A 13,521-nucleotide genomic window follows, 5' to 3' on the forward strand; every position below is an offset into this window, starting at 1 on the left:
GTCAAGTCAGAAAAACAGAGGGGCTTATTTTCGACGCATTGTTCAGCTCTTAATGCGAAATTACTGCTGAGTGTATAAAACAAAACATTCAAGGACGTTGATGTTGATGATGGATGGGAATTTTGTAAACAAATGAAATTAAATGTGCGCTTTCTGTGTGTTTTTCAGGTATGAATTTGCTTTCCCGAAGACTGAGCCGTCGAGGACTTTGAACAACTCAAATTCATGTTTTTTCTTCAAGTAATGGACATTTGATTACTATTTTTGCCTCCAGTTTGTTCCTGAAGGAAAGGCTAGCATTTAGCTATCACAGCCCCACCCACAAGAAGTTTTTCAGTTGAAATTAAAACCATGAAGGTTGAAGACATAAAATTATTTAAATAGGATCTATAAGTGCCTTAAAAGCACACTATAATATTCCCGAGACGCTGAGGATCTATATTATCAATAGTAAGTTGATTTTGAAGTTGAATTGAAATTCCTCAAATGAAATTAGTCGTAGACAATAGGCTACCTAGCGGTAGCTGGCTAGCAGGCACCGTATGTTAGCTTGGTTCTTAGCAAATAATTTGAGCATAGCCTTGTAGTATGAGCTCACACAGGAACGTGGACGGAAGCAAAATGCTCCGTTTCTTCGTGTGTGAGACGGAATTGAGTAATTATACAAATAAAGATATAACTGGAAAATTCGTAAAATAACCATAAGCAATCTGTTCATAAAGATTGCCGTAGGCACAGAAGGGAACTTTCCAGATCATGAAGCCGGACTTTTTGCCTGCCAGATTTTGTTTTGTAGGGGCTGATCCACGGAACGAACACCCACCGCAATCTATACATAAAGATTGCGTTAGTTTGAGGATTGTGGACATTTTGTGAAGCACTGTATGTGTGTGTGTGTATGCGTGTGTATTTAAATGACGATAATTATAGCACAGGGAGTTCACGAAAAGCCTAAACCAGGTACTCGGCAATCTGAGGATAAAGATTGCAAGATGACCGGGGAGCAAACAGGATTGACAAATATGGTGGACTAGTTGCGATTTGCTTTTTGTCCTCGGGACAGCTCCGAGGGCTAGCCGTGTTTTCCTCGGAACTACATTTGGAGTATTTGGCAAACGGCTGTGCAGATCAAGTATAGACTCATACGCCATCGCATTGTCTGACTTTGATACGCATATGGTGCTCGCTGTGTTATTCCATCAGTACTGTCTCCGCTGTGACAGCGATTGTTTGTGAAGGAGCTGGGTTGTCGCCGAAGTGGTTAACAGAGGGAGTGCTCTGATTAGCAGGCAGCCTCCTCCTCCCTCCCCTTCGTCAAGCAGCTGAGAGCAGGAGCAGGCCTGCCCTCTGCTGTGACAGATTTCAGGTTAAGAAGCAGCCTTTTATAGGCTGCTTCAGTTGCCCTTATATAACAGAGGGCGTTTTACACTGTTGCTCGATTTCTTCTGAGGCTTCTTGATTGAATATATTCAATTTGCCGTCTGTTGAGTAACCATGAACGATACAGTGACGATATATTTGTTCCAAGCATAGAAAGCCATACATTTGTTTTACATAAGGTATTGGTGATGTGTAGTAACACCACAGTATGTCTATGCAAAACTGCTTCTCCTCCTGAACCAGCAACCAGGGTCATGTATAACCACTGATTGTGTGTATATGTGTAACAATTGTGACATTTACAGGATTTGAGTTATTTGCAGTGTTGTGGAGGTCTGAGACTATATAAAACTTCTACTACAACAGTTACGCGGGTAAGACCTAACTGATTCCTCACATCATGACATTTCCATAAATTGGCAAAATGTTTCATTACGAAATGCATTGAAAGAAAATAAAGTGCATGCTTATTATAAAGGTCAGTTCGAGCAGTTATATTATGAATCATTTGAGGGTTATTCAGATTAACACAATAATAATCTAAAACACTGGAGCATTCAAATGTGCTTGAGTGTTCACTGTTTGTGTTTGGCTCATATTGCACTTTTCAAAGATGAAAAGTAAGTAAACACCCAACACCTTTAAACTTTACAGTCACTTTAATTTGTGACAGCTTCATGTGATGTTTAACAGGTGTTTCCATTTAAAATGTGTTGTTACTACAGAGAGTGCAGTGCCAATGTGCAAAAACTAACCTATAGGTGGCAGTAAGTGGCTAGACTTGTGCCTTCTGGCTGGGATAACTGTCAGTTATCTCATTAAAACAGAATAATCCAGTACAGAGAAACTGACACTATGATCACATGACCACAGGTGAAGATTAACAAACTAATGTCACAGTTTCCAAGCATTTCATTCTTCATACAGTTCTTTTTAATCATATTTTATTTTTTCATTGCATATAATCTTTGTACCATTCACCTTTTCATTAGATGTCATAATTAATTAATGACAGTAGATTTTGTTTGTATAAAGTATTTGTTTGTTTTCTCTTTTTCTTACAAAGTTATATTTTTTGCACAAATGAATATGACTGTGATAGATGTATGTTATTAAAAACAAACACTGATAAGTCATATTCAGCATTACTTAAAAGTATTCTCTTTGGATATTTTGAACTATTTTATATAGCTGTGATACATAAGTGGAAATGTATGATGAAATAAGCATATGAAATCCAAGGTAAATAGATTTTCAATATTCTTTTTTATTTTAGTAGTGAAATATTGAAATAAATAAAAACGATTAATGGCAGGTGTGAAGCTTTGTACATGAACTTTATAAATGTGCATAGTTGTCTGCGTTGCTCCTGCTTCTTTAATTGTAGCTTGAAATGGAATAAACAGGGTTTCTTCACACACAAAATGAAAGCATTATGGCAATGTGCTGTCCTGCAAGTGAAAGTCCCAGAGAGCAGACCCCCTGTGGTACTGAAGAGCAAGTAGCAGTGACCCGGCCTGGTCACTACTTTACTGCAGCTGGTACTCCAAACACCTCAAGTACAAGACAGCACAGCACATATAACCTTTATGGCTATATGGCTGCAAGAAAATGCTACTGACTGTCTGTACTTGGTGATTTGTGTTTCAGATTGTGTTTCTACACACACACACACGCATATACACACACATTTAAATGATTTCTTAGATAGTTGGTCATAGAGGCCTCCTTTGGTGCAGTACAGTGGATATAATAGGGCCTTGTTGGCGTATGGTGGCACGTGTGTTCTTGGTGGAATGTCCTTGAACAGGTTGGTGCTGTCATCCTCTGAGCTGCTGTAGGACCGGTTTCAAAGTGGAATCTGAATGTGTTAGTGGTTGTTGGCTGACTCTGCTGTAACTTTGTTGTTCTGACACATTTTAAGGGATCTGATTAATACAGTTGTCAATGTGTGTCCCTGAGAAGCGCGTGTGTGTGTGGGGTGGGTGGTTGTAGTCTTAGTCAAAAGTCTAAAAGACAGTCTGGTTGGAATTCTGTTGGACGGTGCCCTGTTTTTCTATCTGGCAGACAAATAGCCCACACTTGATGTGATACTTATTACGACAGACAAAACATCTCCATATAACACAAATGTAATACAGCTGTGTGATGTAGATGAGTGTATTTAATATAGTATTGTGTTTTAGGGTATGGCAGGGCGACCAGTAGACCCAAGAGAGATTTTGAAAGGTGTGGAGGCTCTGCTGGGCAAGGATGGAGAGCTCCGCAGTCTGGAAGGAGTCCCAAAAGTGTTTAGGTAAAGAACTGACATGAAATTGAAATGTGAATATGCACTCACTGTGAACAACACCTTTAGTTCAGGACTTTAACTCAATGATTTCTAAACACCTTTTCCCAATGCAGCCTGATGAAAGCTTCAACTAAGATGGTCAGTAGATGTATGTACCTGAACATCCTGCTGCAGACGAAATCCCACGATGTTCTTAACAGGTATGCTGGAAATCACATCCTGTGGTCACGTTTCTATTCTGTTACTCTCATTCACTGGACTTGATAAAAGCATGACAGCTGTTAACTTTCAGTTCAAGTCACACTTTTTTTTTTTTGACTTCTTATATTTTTCATCCAAACACATCCAAGCACCCTGCCCCGAGGCGCCACCACGCTGTCGATGTTTGCATATGTACTGTGTCAGCATACACATCCCTGTTTGTAGCATGAATAGAGCTGTGTGAAGTTGTTTTAGTACTTTCTGGAGTGTAGGTTTAAAATTGGGGTGGGAGGTTTATAGAACAATTGTGTGTTTGTGTAATTTACCCAACTGTTGTTTTTAATTATTTGTCCCAGTAAAATAGTGTTGTGGCAAAACCTGCTGGTTATTCAATTTCTGTCTATCCTTGCATGCCTTCTCTATAATTTGTTGTTCGCTCTTTCACTTAGGTTTATCAGAGTTGGTGGCTACAAGCTGCTTAATGCCTGGCTCACCTACTCCAAAACCACCAACAACTCTCCTCTACTTCAACTTATCCTGCTAACACTGCAGAAGTTGCCCCTTAAAGTCGATCACCTAAAACAGGTATTTTTTTATTGTTGTGTTTATAGTTGTAATCTATAGAGAAACAATAACATCTAACCTGCTTTTAATCTGTCCCAGAACAATACTGCCAAGTTGGTGAAGCAGCTGAGCAAGAGTGCGGAGACTGAGGGTGAGTTAGTTTTACATTAGAAATGAAACCTCTTAAATATAGGCAGCAGTGTATTTTCAATTTATTGTGTTGTCTTTTGTTTGTAGAATTGAGGAAATTGGCTGCTGTGCTTGTGGATGGCTGGATGGCTACAATCCGCTCCCAAAGTGTCTCAGCCAGTACCACCTCTCCTGCAGGTACAGATCTACTTTTCTTTTTGGCATCAAAGTATCCTGTAGGCATCAGATTTAAAGACTTTCTATATGTCTTTTATAGATAAGAAAAAGAAGAAAGAGGAGACTAAGGTGCCTGTGCGTGACTTGAAGGAAAAAGGTGGAGATGAGGAGAAGAAGGACAAACCCAAAGCTCATGCACCCAGCCACACTAAGATTCGCTCCATAGGTAAAGGTGGAGAGCTGTTTGGCTCTTTCTCCAATAGTGTGTCTTGTCTGTCTCTTTGTCTTTCTTTGCCTCCCTCTGCTTTTGTCGTTTCCCTCACCAACTTTGCCCCTCCTTGAGCCTGGCTCGCCTAAGGGAAACTTCCTGTTAAAAGGGAGTTTATTCTTACCACTGTTGCCAAATGATTGCTCATAAATGTCTGTGTTATTGTTGGGGTTCTTTCTAAAACTGGGTTTCCTTACAATATAAAGCACCTTAAGGGGACTGTTGTTCTGAAGTTGTAGTAAATAAATAAAATGGAATTGTTTAAGTTCTTTGTGAGCATCAGTGTTTTATGTTACTTAGGACTGGAAATCGGAGACCCTCCCAACCCAGCCCCTCCTAAGAAGACGCCAGCTGCCCCACAGCTGGGTAGCAAGTACAACATCAAGCCTCCAGTCCTCAAACGACACAGGTATTGCACCTCCACAACAGCCTGTTCTGTGAGCAAAGCATCATAGTCTTGTAGCTTTCTCACTGGTGCCCTCAGGTGGTACTAACACTGCAGTACTGACATTTTTCTTCTTGTGTTCATTTTTTTCATCTACAGCTCTGGCTCAGGAGATGCTCCACCTCAGGAGAAAAAGTATAAACCTCTAAATACACCCTCCAATTCCGCCAAGGAGATCAAAGTCAAAATCATTCCCGCACAACGTGAGTTCACATATACCCACCGAAGAACTTTTGCTCTTAAATACAAGGACATGATGGTGACGTATCAGTAATCTTGTTTTCTTTTCTTCCTGCAGCAATGGAGTGCACTGGCTTCCTAGATGCTCTGAACTCTGCCCCAGTTCCCGGGATCAAGATCAAGAAAAAGAAACCCAGTGCTAACGCTACAGCTAGTACCAAGGTGGTCTCCCCCACAACTAACAAGGTAGTGATGGATCTCAGGACAGTCTGACCTCAGATTTTATTTAAGATTTTGTTTCCTTGTTGTTGTTGTTCTTAATTAATTTAGTAATTTTGTCATTTTTAAAATTATTGTTGTGTTTTATGTAAATATCCCCAGAATTAATCTTTTTGCTTGACAGAAAATTATAGACATTGTTTTGCTGTATTTCTGTTAATTTGTATAGAATTCTTTAGTCTGTTGTTGTGTGAGACACAGAAACTGCACAGAATCGTTGGTTTTTCTCACCAGATACTCACCACTGTTGCCTTGTCTCCTTTAGGCAAGCCCATTCGACAGCAAACCTGTATATTCTGCATCTTCTACAAAACCAGCATCTCCAGAAAGTGCTGCTTCCAGCACTCTTGCAGATGAAAACCAGGAACCTGAGCAGCCTGGGACCCCTGTTCCCTCTGAGGACCCAGAGCCCTCTGACAATGGTTAGTTCTTGAAGATGATGATGAGGATGATGATTTGTAATGAGCACATGTTGCCTCCAGGGTGTTTTCTTGTTTTGTTGGAAACGAGCATAAAATGTTTTCCTTGTTGGGTCTTGTTTACAGGCGAGAAACCAAATGCACTGGCAGAGCCACGTGGAGAAGAAGAAAGCTTGACCAAGAAAGGCAAGAAGAAGAAGACGGTTCACTGGGCTGAAGAGGAGCAGCTCAAACACTATTTTTACTTTGATCTGGACGAGACAGAAAGAGGTAAAGCTGGAGGGTTCAAATACCAAAGTGTTTGAGTTGACTTTTTACAGTTGGTCTGTAAATCATCAAAAAACAACAACTATTAATGCTATTATACTTAATTCACAGTCAATGTCAACAAAATTAAGGACTTCGGTGAGGCGGCAAAACGAGAGCTAATGATGGACCGGCAGACATTTGAAATGGCTCGTCGGCTTTCCCATGATACCATGGAAGAAAGAGTCCCCTGGACACCCCCAAGACCCCTGACGCTGGCTGGCAGTCTTGTTACTTCAGGTGCAAACAGCACAGAGAAACTCACCCAAAGAGACCGTGAAATGGGCATCCTGCAAGAGATCTTTCTCAGCAAAGAGAGGTAGGGCATATGTATCCGTGGTGGTTAGTAAGTGCATTTTTCCAGGATCAAGCTGTGCATTACAGATACCAAAATGTAGAAGAAGACATTTCAACAGTATGTGTGCTGCTACGCCCTCAGTTGTGTGCCTGAGATTACAATTTCAAGCATCATTTACATACATTTCTTCATATTAGTAGCTTTGGTCTTGCTTTGTATGGGCATCCGCCATTGTTGTGGTCTGAGAGAAAATGAGGAAAAGCCACTTTAGGCCACTCTAAGAAACGAGTCTTACCATGTTCATACCAAAAAGTTAAATTGTCCTGTTATTAAAACCAGAATTTGGTGTTTACAGTGTTCTTTCCTTTCTCATCATCAGTGTGCCTGACAGTCCACACGAACCAGATCCAGAGCCGTATGAACCCATGCCCCCCCGTCTCATCCCACTCGATGAGGTTGGCTCACTAAACACACACACTCTCTACAATTCTATTTCTTGTCATTTACATATTCTACATGTGTACCACCAGCCTACTAAGCTCTCAGTCTGATTTCCAATCCAGGACTCGTCAATGCAGGATGACGGCTACGTAGAACCTATGGACACGACGTCACAACCAGGCTCTGGCGAGAGCGCCAAGCTGCCGCCTGTCTTGGCCAATCTCATTGGTAACCTGAACAACAGTTCCCGCAGCCCACCAGCCTCCAACATTGTCAGCAGCACTGTGCCTCCCTCTGTCAATATACAGGAGCTGCTGACATCCATAATGGTAAATACAGGACAATCATCACAAAGTAGCATCTTTTCTAATTATGGAAGTTTTTGTAAAATATCTCTGCACTTGGTTTAAGTTTTCTTTTTGTTGTTACTGGCCAGTGTAACTAATGACAACTGTCTATCATCAGGGGCCCTCTGGTAACCAGTCTACTGAAGAGTTGATAAAGCAACCAGACTTCTCAGATAAAATTAAACAGCTGCTGGGCTCCCTCCAGCAGACTCAGAATCAGAACCAGAACCAGAGTGGACCTCCACCAGGTGAATTAACTGAATTCATTTTCATCTTTAACTGTTAAATTAAATTGTTATATTAAATATGTTACCGTAGGGTCGTGTCCGTCTGTTTCTTACTTCTTCTTCTTTTTCTTCCTCTGCAGTCAACCAGGGTCTGCTGGGACATGGTCCAGGCATGAACAGCATGAACACCATGCACATGCAGATGCCCATGAATGGTGGCTACCCGCCCAACAGTTCACCCGGTGGTCCTCGGTTTAACCACCCCCCGCCCCCTCACAACCACGGACCACCTTTCAGTGGCGGTGGAGGCCCACGCATGATGGGACCACCGCCAGGTCAGGGGAGAGGAGACGGCAACTACTGGGGAGATGACTCGATGAGAGGAGGGCCCCACAGAGGGGGGCACTTTCACCGAGGAGGCCGTGGTCGGGGAGGTGGAGACCCAGGATTTAGAGGCAGAGGGCGAGGAGGTCCCAGAGGAGGAGGACACAACAATATGAATGGTACCTTATTTTCAAGTCTTATTTTAAATGTGTTTGCAAAGTTTGCAGACTGTGCAGAAGCATTTAGAGTATGTTTCACTCAAATGTACTGAATACAAGTGTCATATAGTAGTAACCAATTTGCTGCTCTCACCTTCTTTGTTTCACATACTTCACCCTTAAATCTATAATGCTGTTTTCTCCTGGCAGACATGTCCAAGAGGCCTGTTTGTCGTCACTTCATGATGAAAGGAAGCTGCAGGTATGAGGGCAGCTGTGCTTTCTACCACCCTGGTGTTAATGGACCACCACTGCCCCCCAAATACCCCGCTAACAACCAACATAATCAGCACCCACAGCATGGCCACTAGCTGATGTTGCCATCAGCCCGGGAATAACTGAAAGACACTAGAGTAGCCGTTAACGGCGATCCAATTAATGCAGACGTCTGTCTTTAGACAATTATGGAAAGACCAGGATGATCTGTCCTGAACAGTAAGCTTGCTGCTGGTAACTGAAGAGTCTGTGACAGAACAAGAAGAGAGAAGACAAGAGATTGTAAATGAATGACTGGAAGGCTGTGAGATGATCACTGATGTGACTTTGTTTTTATCGTGTTCATTTTTAACAGTGAGATTGGGCTACCATGTGTCCCCACTACGTCTGAATTGCTGCAGCTTGGTGCCTGTCTGCTTTGTCACTTTCCAAATCATTAACAGAGTTGGCCAAATGAAAACGTCCAACTCAGCACACCACTTCGTTTCCTCCTTATAGTGTTGCTCTCTAGTTTTGTTGCACCATCAGTAAGATTTGTACAGAAGAATTGGAAATGTTTTCCCTTCCTGCATGAGACAAAACTTTAGAAAAACCAGCTGAACTTCATCTATGATTTTTGAAAACTGGGCCTGTAAAGAAACATAACACTTAAACCGCCTGAGTTTGCCTACCCCTGAGAAAACTGCTGCTATGAACTCTGCTGATCTGAGTAGATCCTTTGCTTTGCTTTTGCTTTTCTCCGAGAGCAGTGTGTCATATGTAAGCGCGTGGTGGGGCAATCACAACATGCTATGCTATTGTCAGAAGAGCCGCTGCCTGTCACCTCTGTACTCGTCTAAATCCAGGAGGGGTTTGTGTTGTCAGTGTTAAAGATGGGAACGATGAGTCCCTCTGTGGGTCGCCTATATTATGTGTTTTCTGTGAAAACAGTCATTTGTGTCTCTTGTGGGACTGTAAGAGGTTTTTTTTGGTTTGTTTTTGTTTTTTAACTTTTCACCCTCTACATTTTTTTTTTATATAAATTTGACAGTGTGCTTCAGGATTTTTTTTGGTTTTGTTGTCATTTTTTTTTTTGTGAAGGTATGAACTGTATGAATAAATTCATACACATTCATTTTCAGTTGAATTCTTTTGTACACAGTGTATTAAATAAATGTTTAAATACTGAGCAAGTGTTGCTGTGTTTTCCCTTGAAGTGTGACTGATGTGAGCAACAAGCAGTTTGAGTGAAATGTGCGTCTGTACTGCACAGACTGATGAACAACACCTTGGGAATATTTGTCAGTTCAGGTGTTTCATTTTAAATCAGGAAAACACATCCTGTTCAGGCAGGTCTATCCTCTGTGCGTATGGAGACAGCTGACGTCAGATCCGTGTTATCAGGGCAGGGCTGAGTGCATCTGGTGAGTGAAGTGTTACGAGGAGTGGCCTTTAACCCTGCCCTTTAGTGCAAATATTGACCGTGGTGTATAGACCACACAAAGATAGAAACTCATAGGAGTGAAAGGCATTAGAGGGAGCTGAAGTAAGGACACCTCATCACTAAGCTGCTTCCACATCCTGTTGCAAGAAACACAGAAAAATTTATTTAGTGCTGTGTCGAGGAACAGAAGATTTCAACAGGAAATTGCAGTCAGGGTAAAAGCAAAGAAGAACACTAAATGAATGACGACCTCTCATGCAAGTGGAGTGTCACATGAAACAAAGCTGCAAAGCAGTAAAGGTGAATCAAAAGCTGAGTGACACTAAATCATAAGAGCAATGCTTTTGAGGACAGCTTTAGCTGATAATCCTAGAAAAGATGTTTGAGACAAAACTGAGGGAAACGAGGTCACAGTTCTCAGGAATGTACAACTTATGAGTATGTGGGAGCTATCATAATTAAAGACAGTTGGTGAATTTGGATTTGCATTAGTGTTTATTTTCTAAACACTAATGCAATGTTGCACTTTCTGAAGTATCTACAGATCTGTATGTTGGGTCTATATTTGGAAATGTGGTCTGTGGGCTCTACTTCCCTTCTTTCACTAAACTCACTTCCATGTATACTTTAATCAAGCCCTCTTTTTGTGTTATGTGACCAGGGTGGCTGTGGCTACAATGTAGCTGCCATCACCAGTGTGTGAATGTGTGTGTGAATGTGTGGATGACTGGATGTGTAAAGGCCATTTACCCTGCTTACCTGTGCCTGAGGTCCTTGACCTGTTTTTAACTTGCCACCAACCTCACCCAGCTCCAATTCTACTCTGCCTCCAGCATCCTCACTTTTCTCACCCTTTCAACAACTGGTTCTCTTCACCACCCTGTGCAGAGCCCATGTGGCTTAGTTCAGGCCATCTGCCTTGTCAAAGCACTTTCTACACCATGTGTCATTTACAGATTTTCTTTTCTGTGCTTTCTGTCTAACCTTCATACTCTGATGGATGCACCAGAGAACAACTTGGGGTTAGTATCATGCCCGTATTTGGCATGCAGACTGGAGCAGCCAGGGATCGAACCGCCAACCTTCTGATCAGTAGATGATCTGAACTACCACCAGAGGCTGAGAACATAAGCTTGTTTGCTTCTGGATTGGGTGTCACAGGTCACATCAGTGAAGCCAAAGCATAGCTGAAGTTGACATTCCTTTTGTAATTTCATCCCTGTTTTGCAATATTACTTTCCCATCACTACATACAACTCCAACAGTTTACGTTGTACTTACTTTGCAGCCACAGCAAGATTATTATGAACCAACCAATGGATTATTCATTTAACTGCATGCCTTAAAATTGTATGATTTAGCTGATCATTGCTATGATAATATACAAAGCGCAAGATAATCTCTCCCCAAAATGTATTCAGAGGTTGTTTGAAATTCAATAGACATAAGAAAAGAAAAGGATATTTAAAAAAGAGGGAATCTTCTAAATGAGGGAAACATCTGGAATAGTGACGACAATGTATGTAAAAGTTAAAAAATGATTGTCAATTTTTGAGGCAAATCAATACAAAATGGAGGTATTTTCTCATATATTTCAGTTCTTCTCTCTATTTAATATTTATTCTTAATTAATAATTTTCTTTGGTCTTTGTTTTAGTGCAATCTTGTTAGATTGTTATTGTATGTTCAAAGGATAGTCGTTTGGACCTTTTCAGTCACTGATATGTGTTTTATCCCCTTTTAATTCAGTTCTTTGTTTTTCTTGTTGTCATTTTCAAAAACAAAATAAACAAAAAACAAGAAAATGTTAAAAATGACCAAAAGGGAAAAAAAATAAAATAAACTGTAGAAGACGTGGACAGAGAAATCAAATGGATAAAACCAGAACAAAGGGTTGAGTAGCCACCAAGGCCTTAAAATATCTGGCGTTTAATATGTGGAAGGAATTTATATGTCTTCAGTATTTGTGTTGGGATCTAAGATGTGGAATTCTAACATTGTAGGTTATTTAACCTACAATATAAAAGCCCCTTGAGGTGACTGCTGTCAGTACTATATTAATAAAAATGAATTGAATTTTATGAACTGAATATGTGGAATGTATTCTGTGGAAATAGGCCCTGTTCACTTCTGGCATTACATCTGTCTTTGGTGAGTTGATGCAACTGGAAAGCTCTAAACTAGCATCCATTTCAATACAACAGATATGATGATATGTTCATGGTGGTTTAAATGGCAAACTGAGGATCTGGAGTTTTTAGATACTATGGCAAAAAGGCCATGATGATGATTATGAGGTTCAACTGGTCACTGGTCTTTCTCACGTTGCCGGTTCAGGTCATGGACCTGAGGCACAGGGAAACAAGGAGTTACGGAAAAAGGTCGAATAACACGAAGACCCTCAGAGCGGCCAGAATGAGCCATTGTGTTAGTTCAATGGGTGAACTGGACAATGGAACTGGAGAGCTAAGCTGAGACAGATGCTGCAGGTCACGGTTAGCTGATGGGTCTCAGGTGTACAGGTGAGTTGGCTGAAGGAGCAGAAAAGGAGCACCACACCCAGACAGAAGAACACACACAACAAAGACTGACACAAAGTGCACCAGCAACAAGAGACACCAGGGAAAACAGGGAAAACGTCAATTTCCTTTTCTTAATCACACCAAAAGTTGATGTACGTTACTAATAAAATCTGTTTGGTCAGTTCCTGCGTCATCTGTTGTTTTACCCCATTACAAAACAAATAAATAACTAAGTGTGTACGTGTACATGTTATCGTGCAATGATTACAATTGTCAGTGCAGCGGGTCAGGGGGTCCTGATTGAATAAAGAGCACATCCTGGTAGAAGAGGCTCTTCACAAACCTGGAAACCCGTGAACTGTGTCTATTAATGACTTATGAATGTCATTAGCTTAGATAGAAACCATTTGTTTTAAGCTACACAAAAGCTGCTTGGATAAAAAGTTCCTGTGAGTGGAAAAGTTTTAGTATTCAGTATTTTGACAAAAAACCAAATATGTCTGTTACTGGAATATACAAATGCAAATTCAAATGTTCTCATATTATCTCATATCATATTATGATATGTTAGTGCCCATAAAGAAAAATGTTGCTCAACTCAAATGAATGTATTACTCTACTTCCTGGAACTGAGCAGAGGAGAGCAAGTGTGTGTGGACTGTTAGAAACTGCAGGCAGATCTGTGGTGAAAGGGCTGATTCAATCAGAGAGGTAGAATGGCTGGAGCCTGAACAAAGCTGCTATTGACAGCAGCTAGGTGACCATGAGACCCCCGCTGCAGTGCACAGGCGACGGCTGAGATGAAAACCAGGCAGGATACAAACCTCTGTGCATCGTGAATTAGTTCTCGTCTGCTAACAAGTCCTA

General features: G+C 41.1%; 1 protein-coding gene across 2 annotated transcripts; it reads left to right on the plus strand.

Annotated features, from left to right (window-relative positions):
* The first annotated feature begins 20 nt into the window (after positions 1-20).
* ppp1r10 (protein phosphatase 1, regulatory subunit 10) lies at positions 21-9,865 on the plus strand. Of its 2 annotated transcripts, none has more exons than XM_085396707.1 (18): positions 21-240; positions 3,567-3,676; positions 3,784-3,870; positions 4,321-4,456; positions 4,535-4,586; positions 4,673-4,762; positions 4,842-4,967; positions 5,310-5,418; positions 5,554-5,657; positions 5,753-5,880; positions 6,179-6,335; positions 6,459-6,602; positions 6,711-6,957; positions 7,316-7,391; positions 7,500-7,706; positions 7,843-7,972; positions 8,092-8,454; positions 8,644-9,865. In XM_085396707.1, the coding sequence occupies exons 1-18, from the start codon at positions 226-228 to the stop codon at positions 8,802-8,804; spliced, it is 2,442 nt and encodes an 813-aa protein (XP_085252833.1). In that variant the 5' UTR covers positions 21-225; the 3' UTR covers positions 8,805-9,865. The 2 variants fall into 2 exon arrangements, with proteins under 2 accessions (XP_085252833.1, XP_085252834.1); XM_085396708.1 differs by having other exon boundaries at positions 23-450.
* The last annotated feature ends 3,656 nt before the right edge of the window (positions 9,866-13,521 follow it).

This window comes from Rhamphochromis longiceps, linkage group LG22, assembly GCF_057381845.1.
Source record: "Rhamphochromis longiceps isolate RC_006_pf linkage group LG22, R_longiceps_female_GT1.1, whole genome shotgun sequence".
NCBI classification, from domain to species: Eukaryota; Metazoa; Chordata; class Actinopteri; order Cichliformes; family Cichlidae; genus Rhamphochromis; species Rhamphochromis longiceps.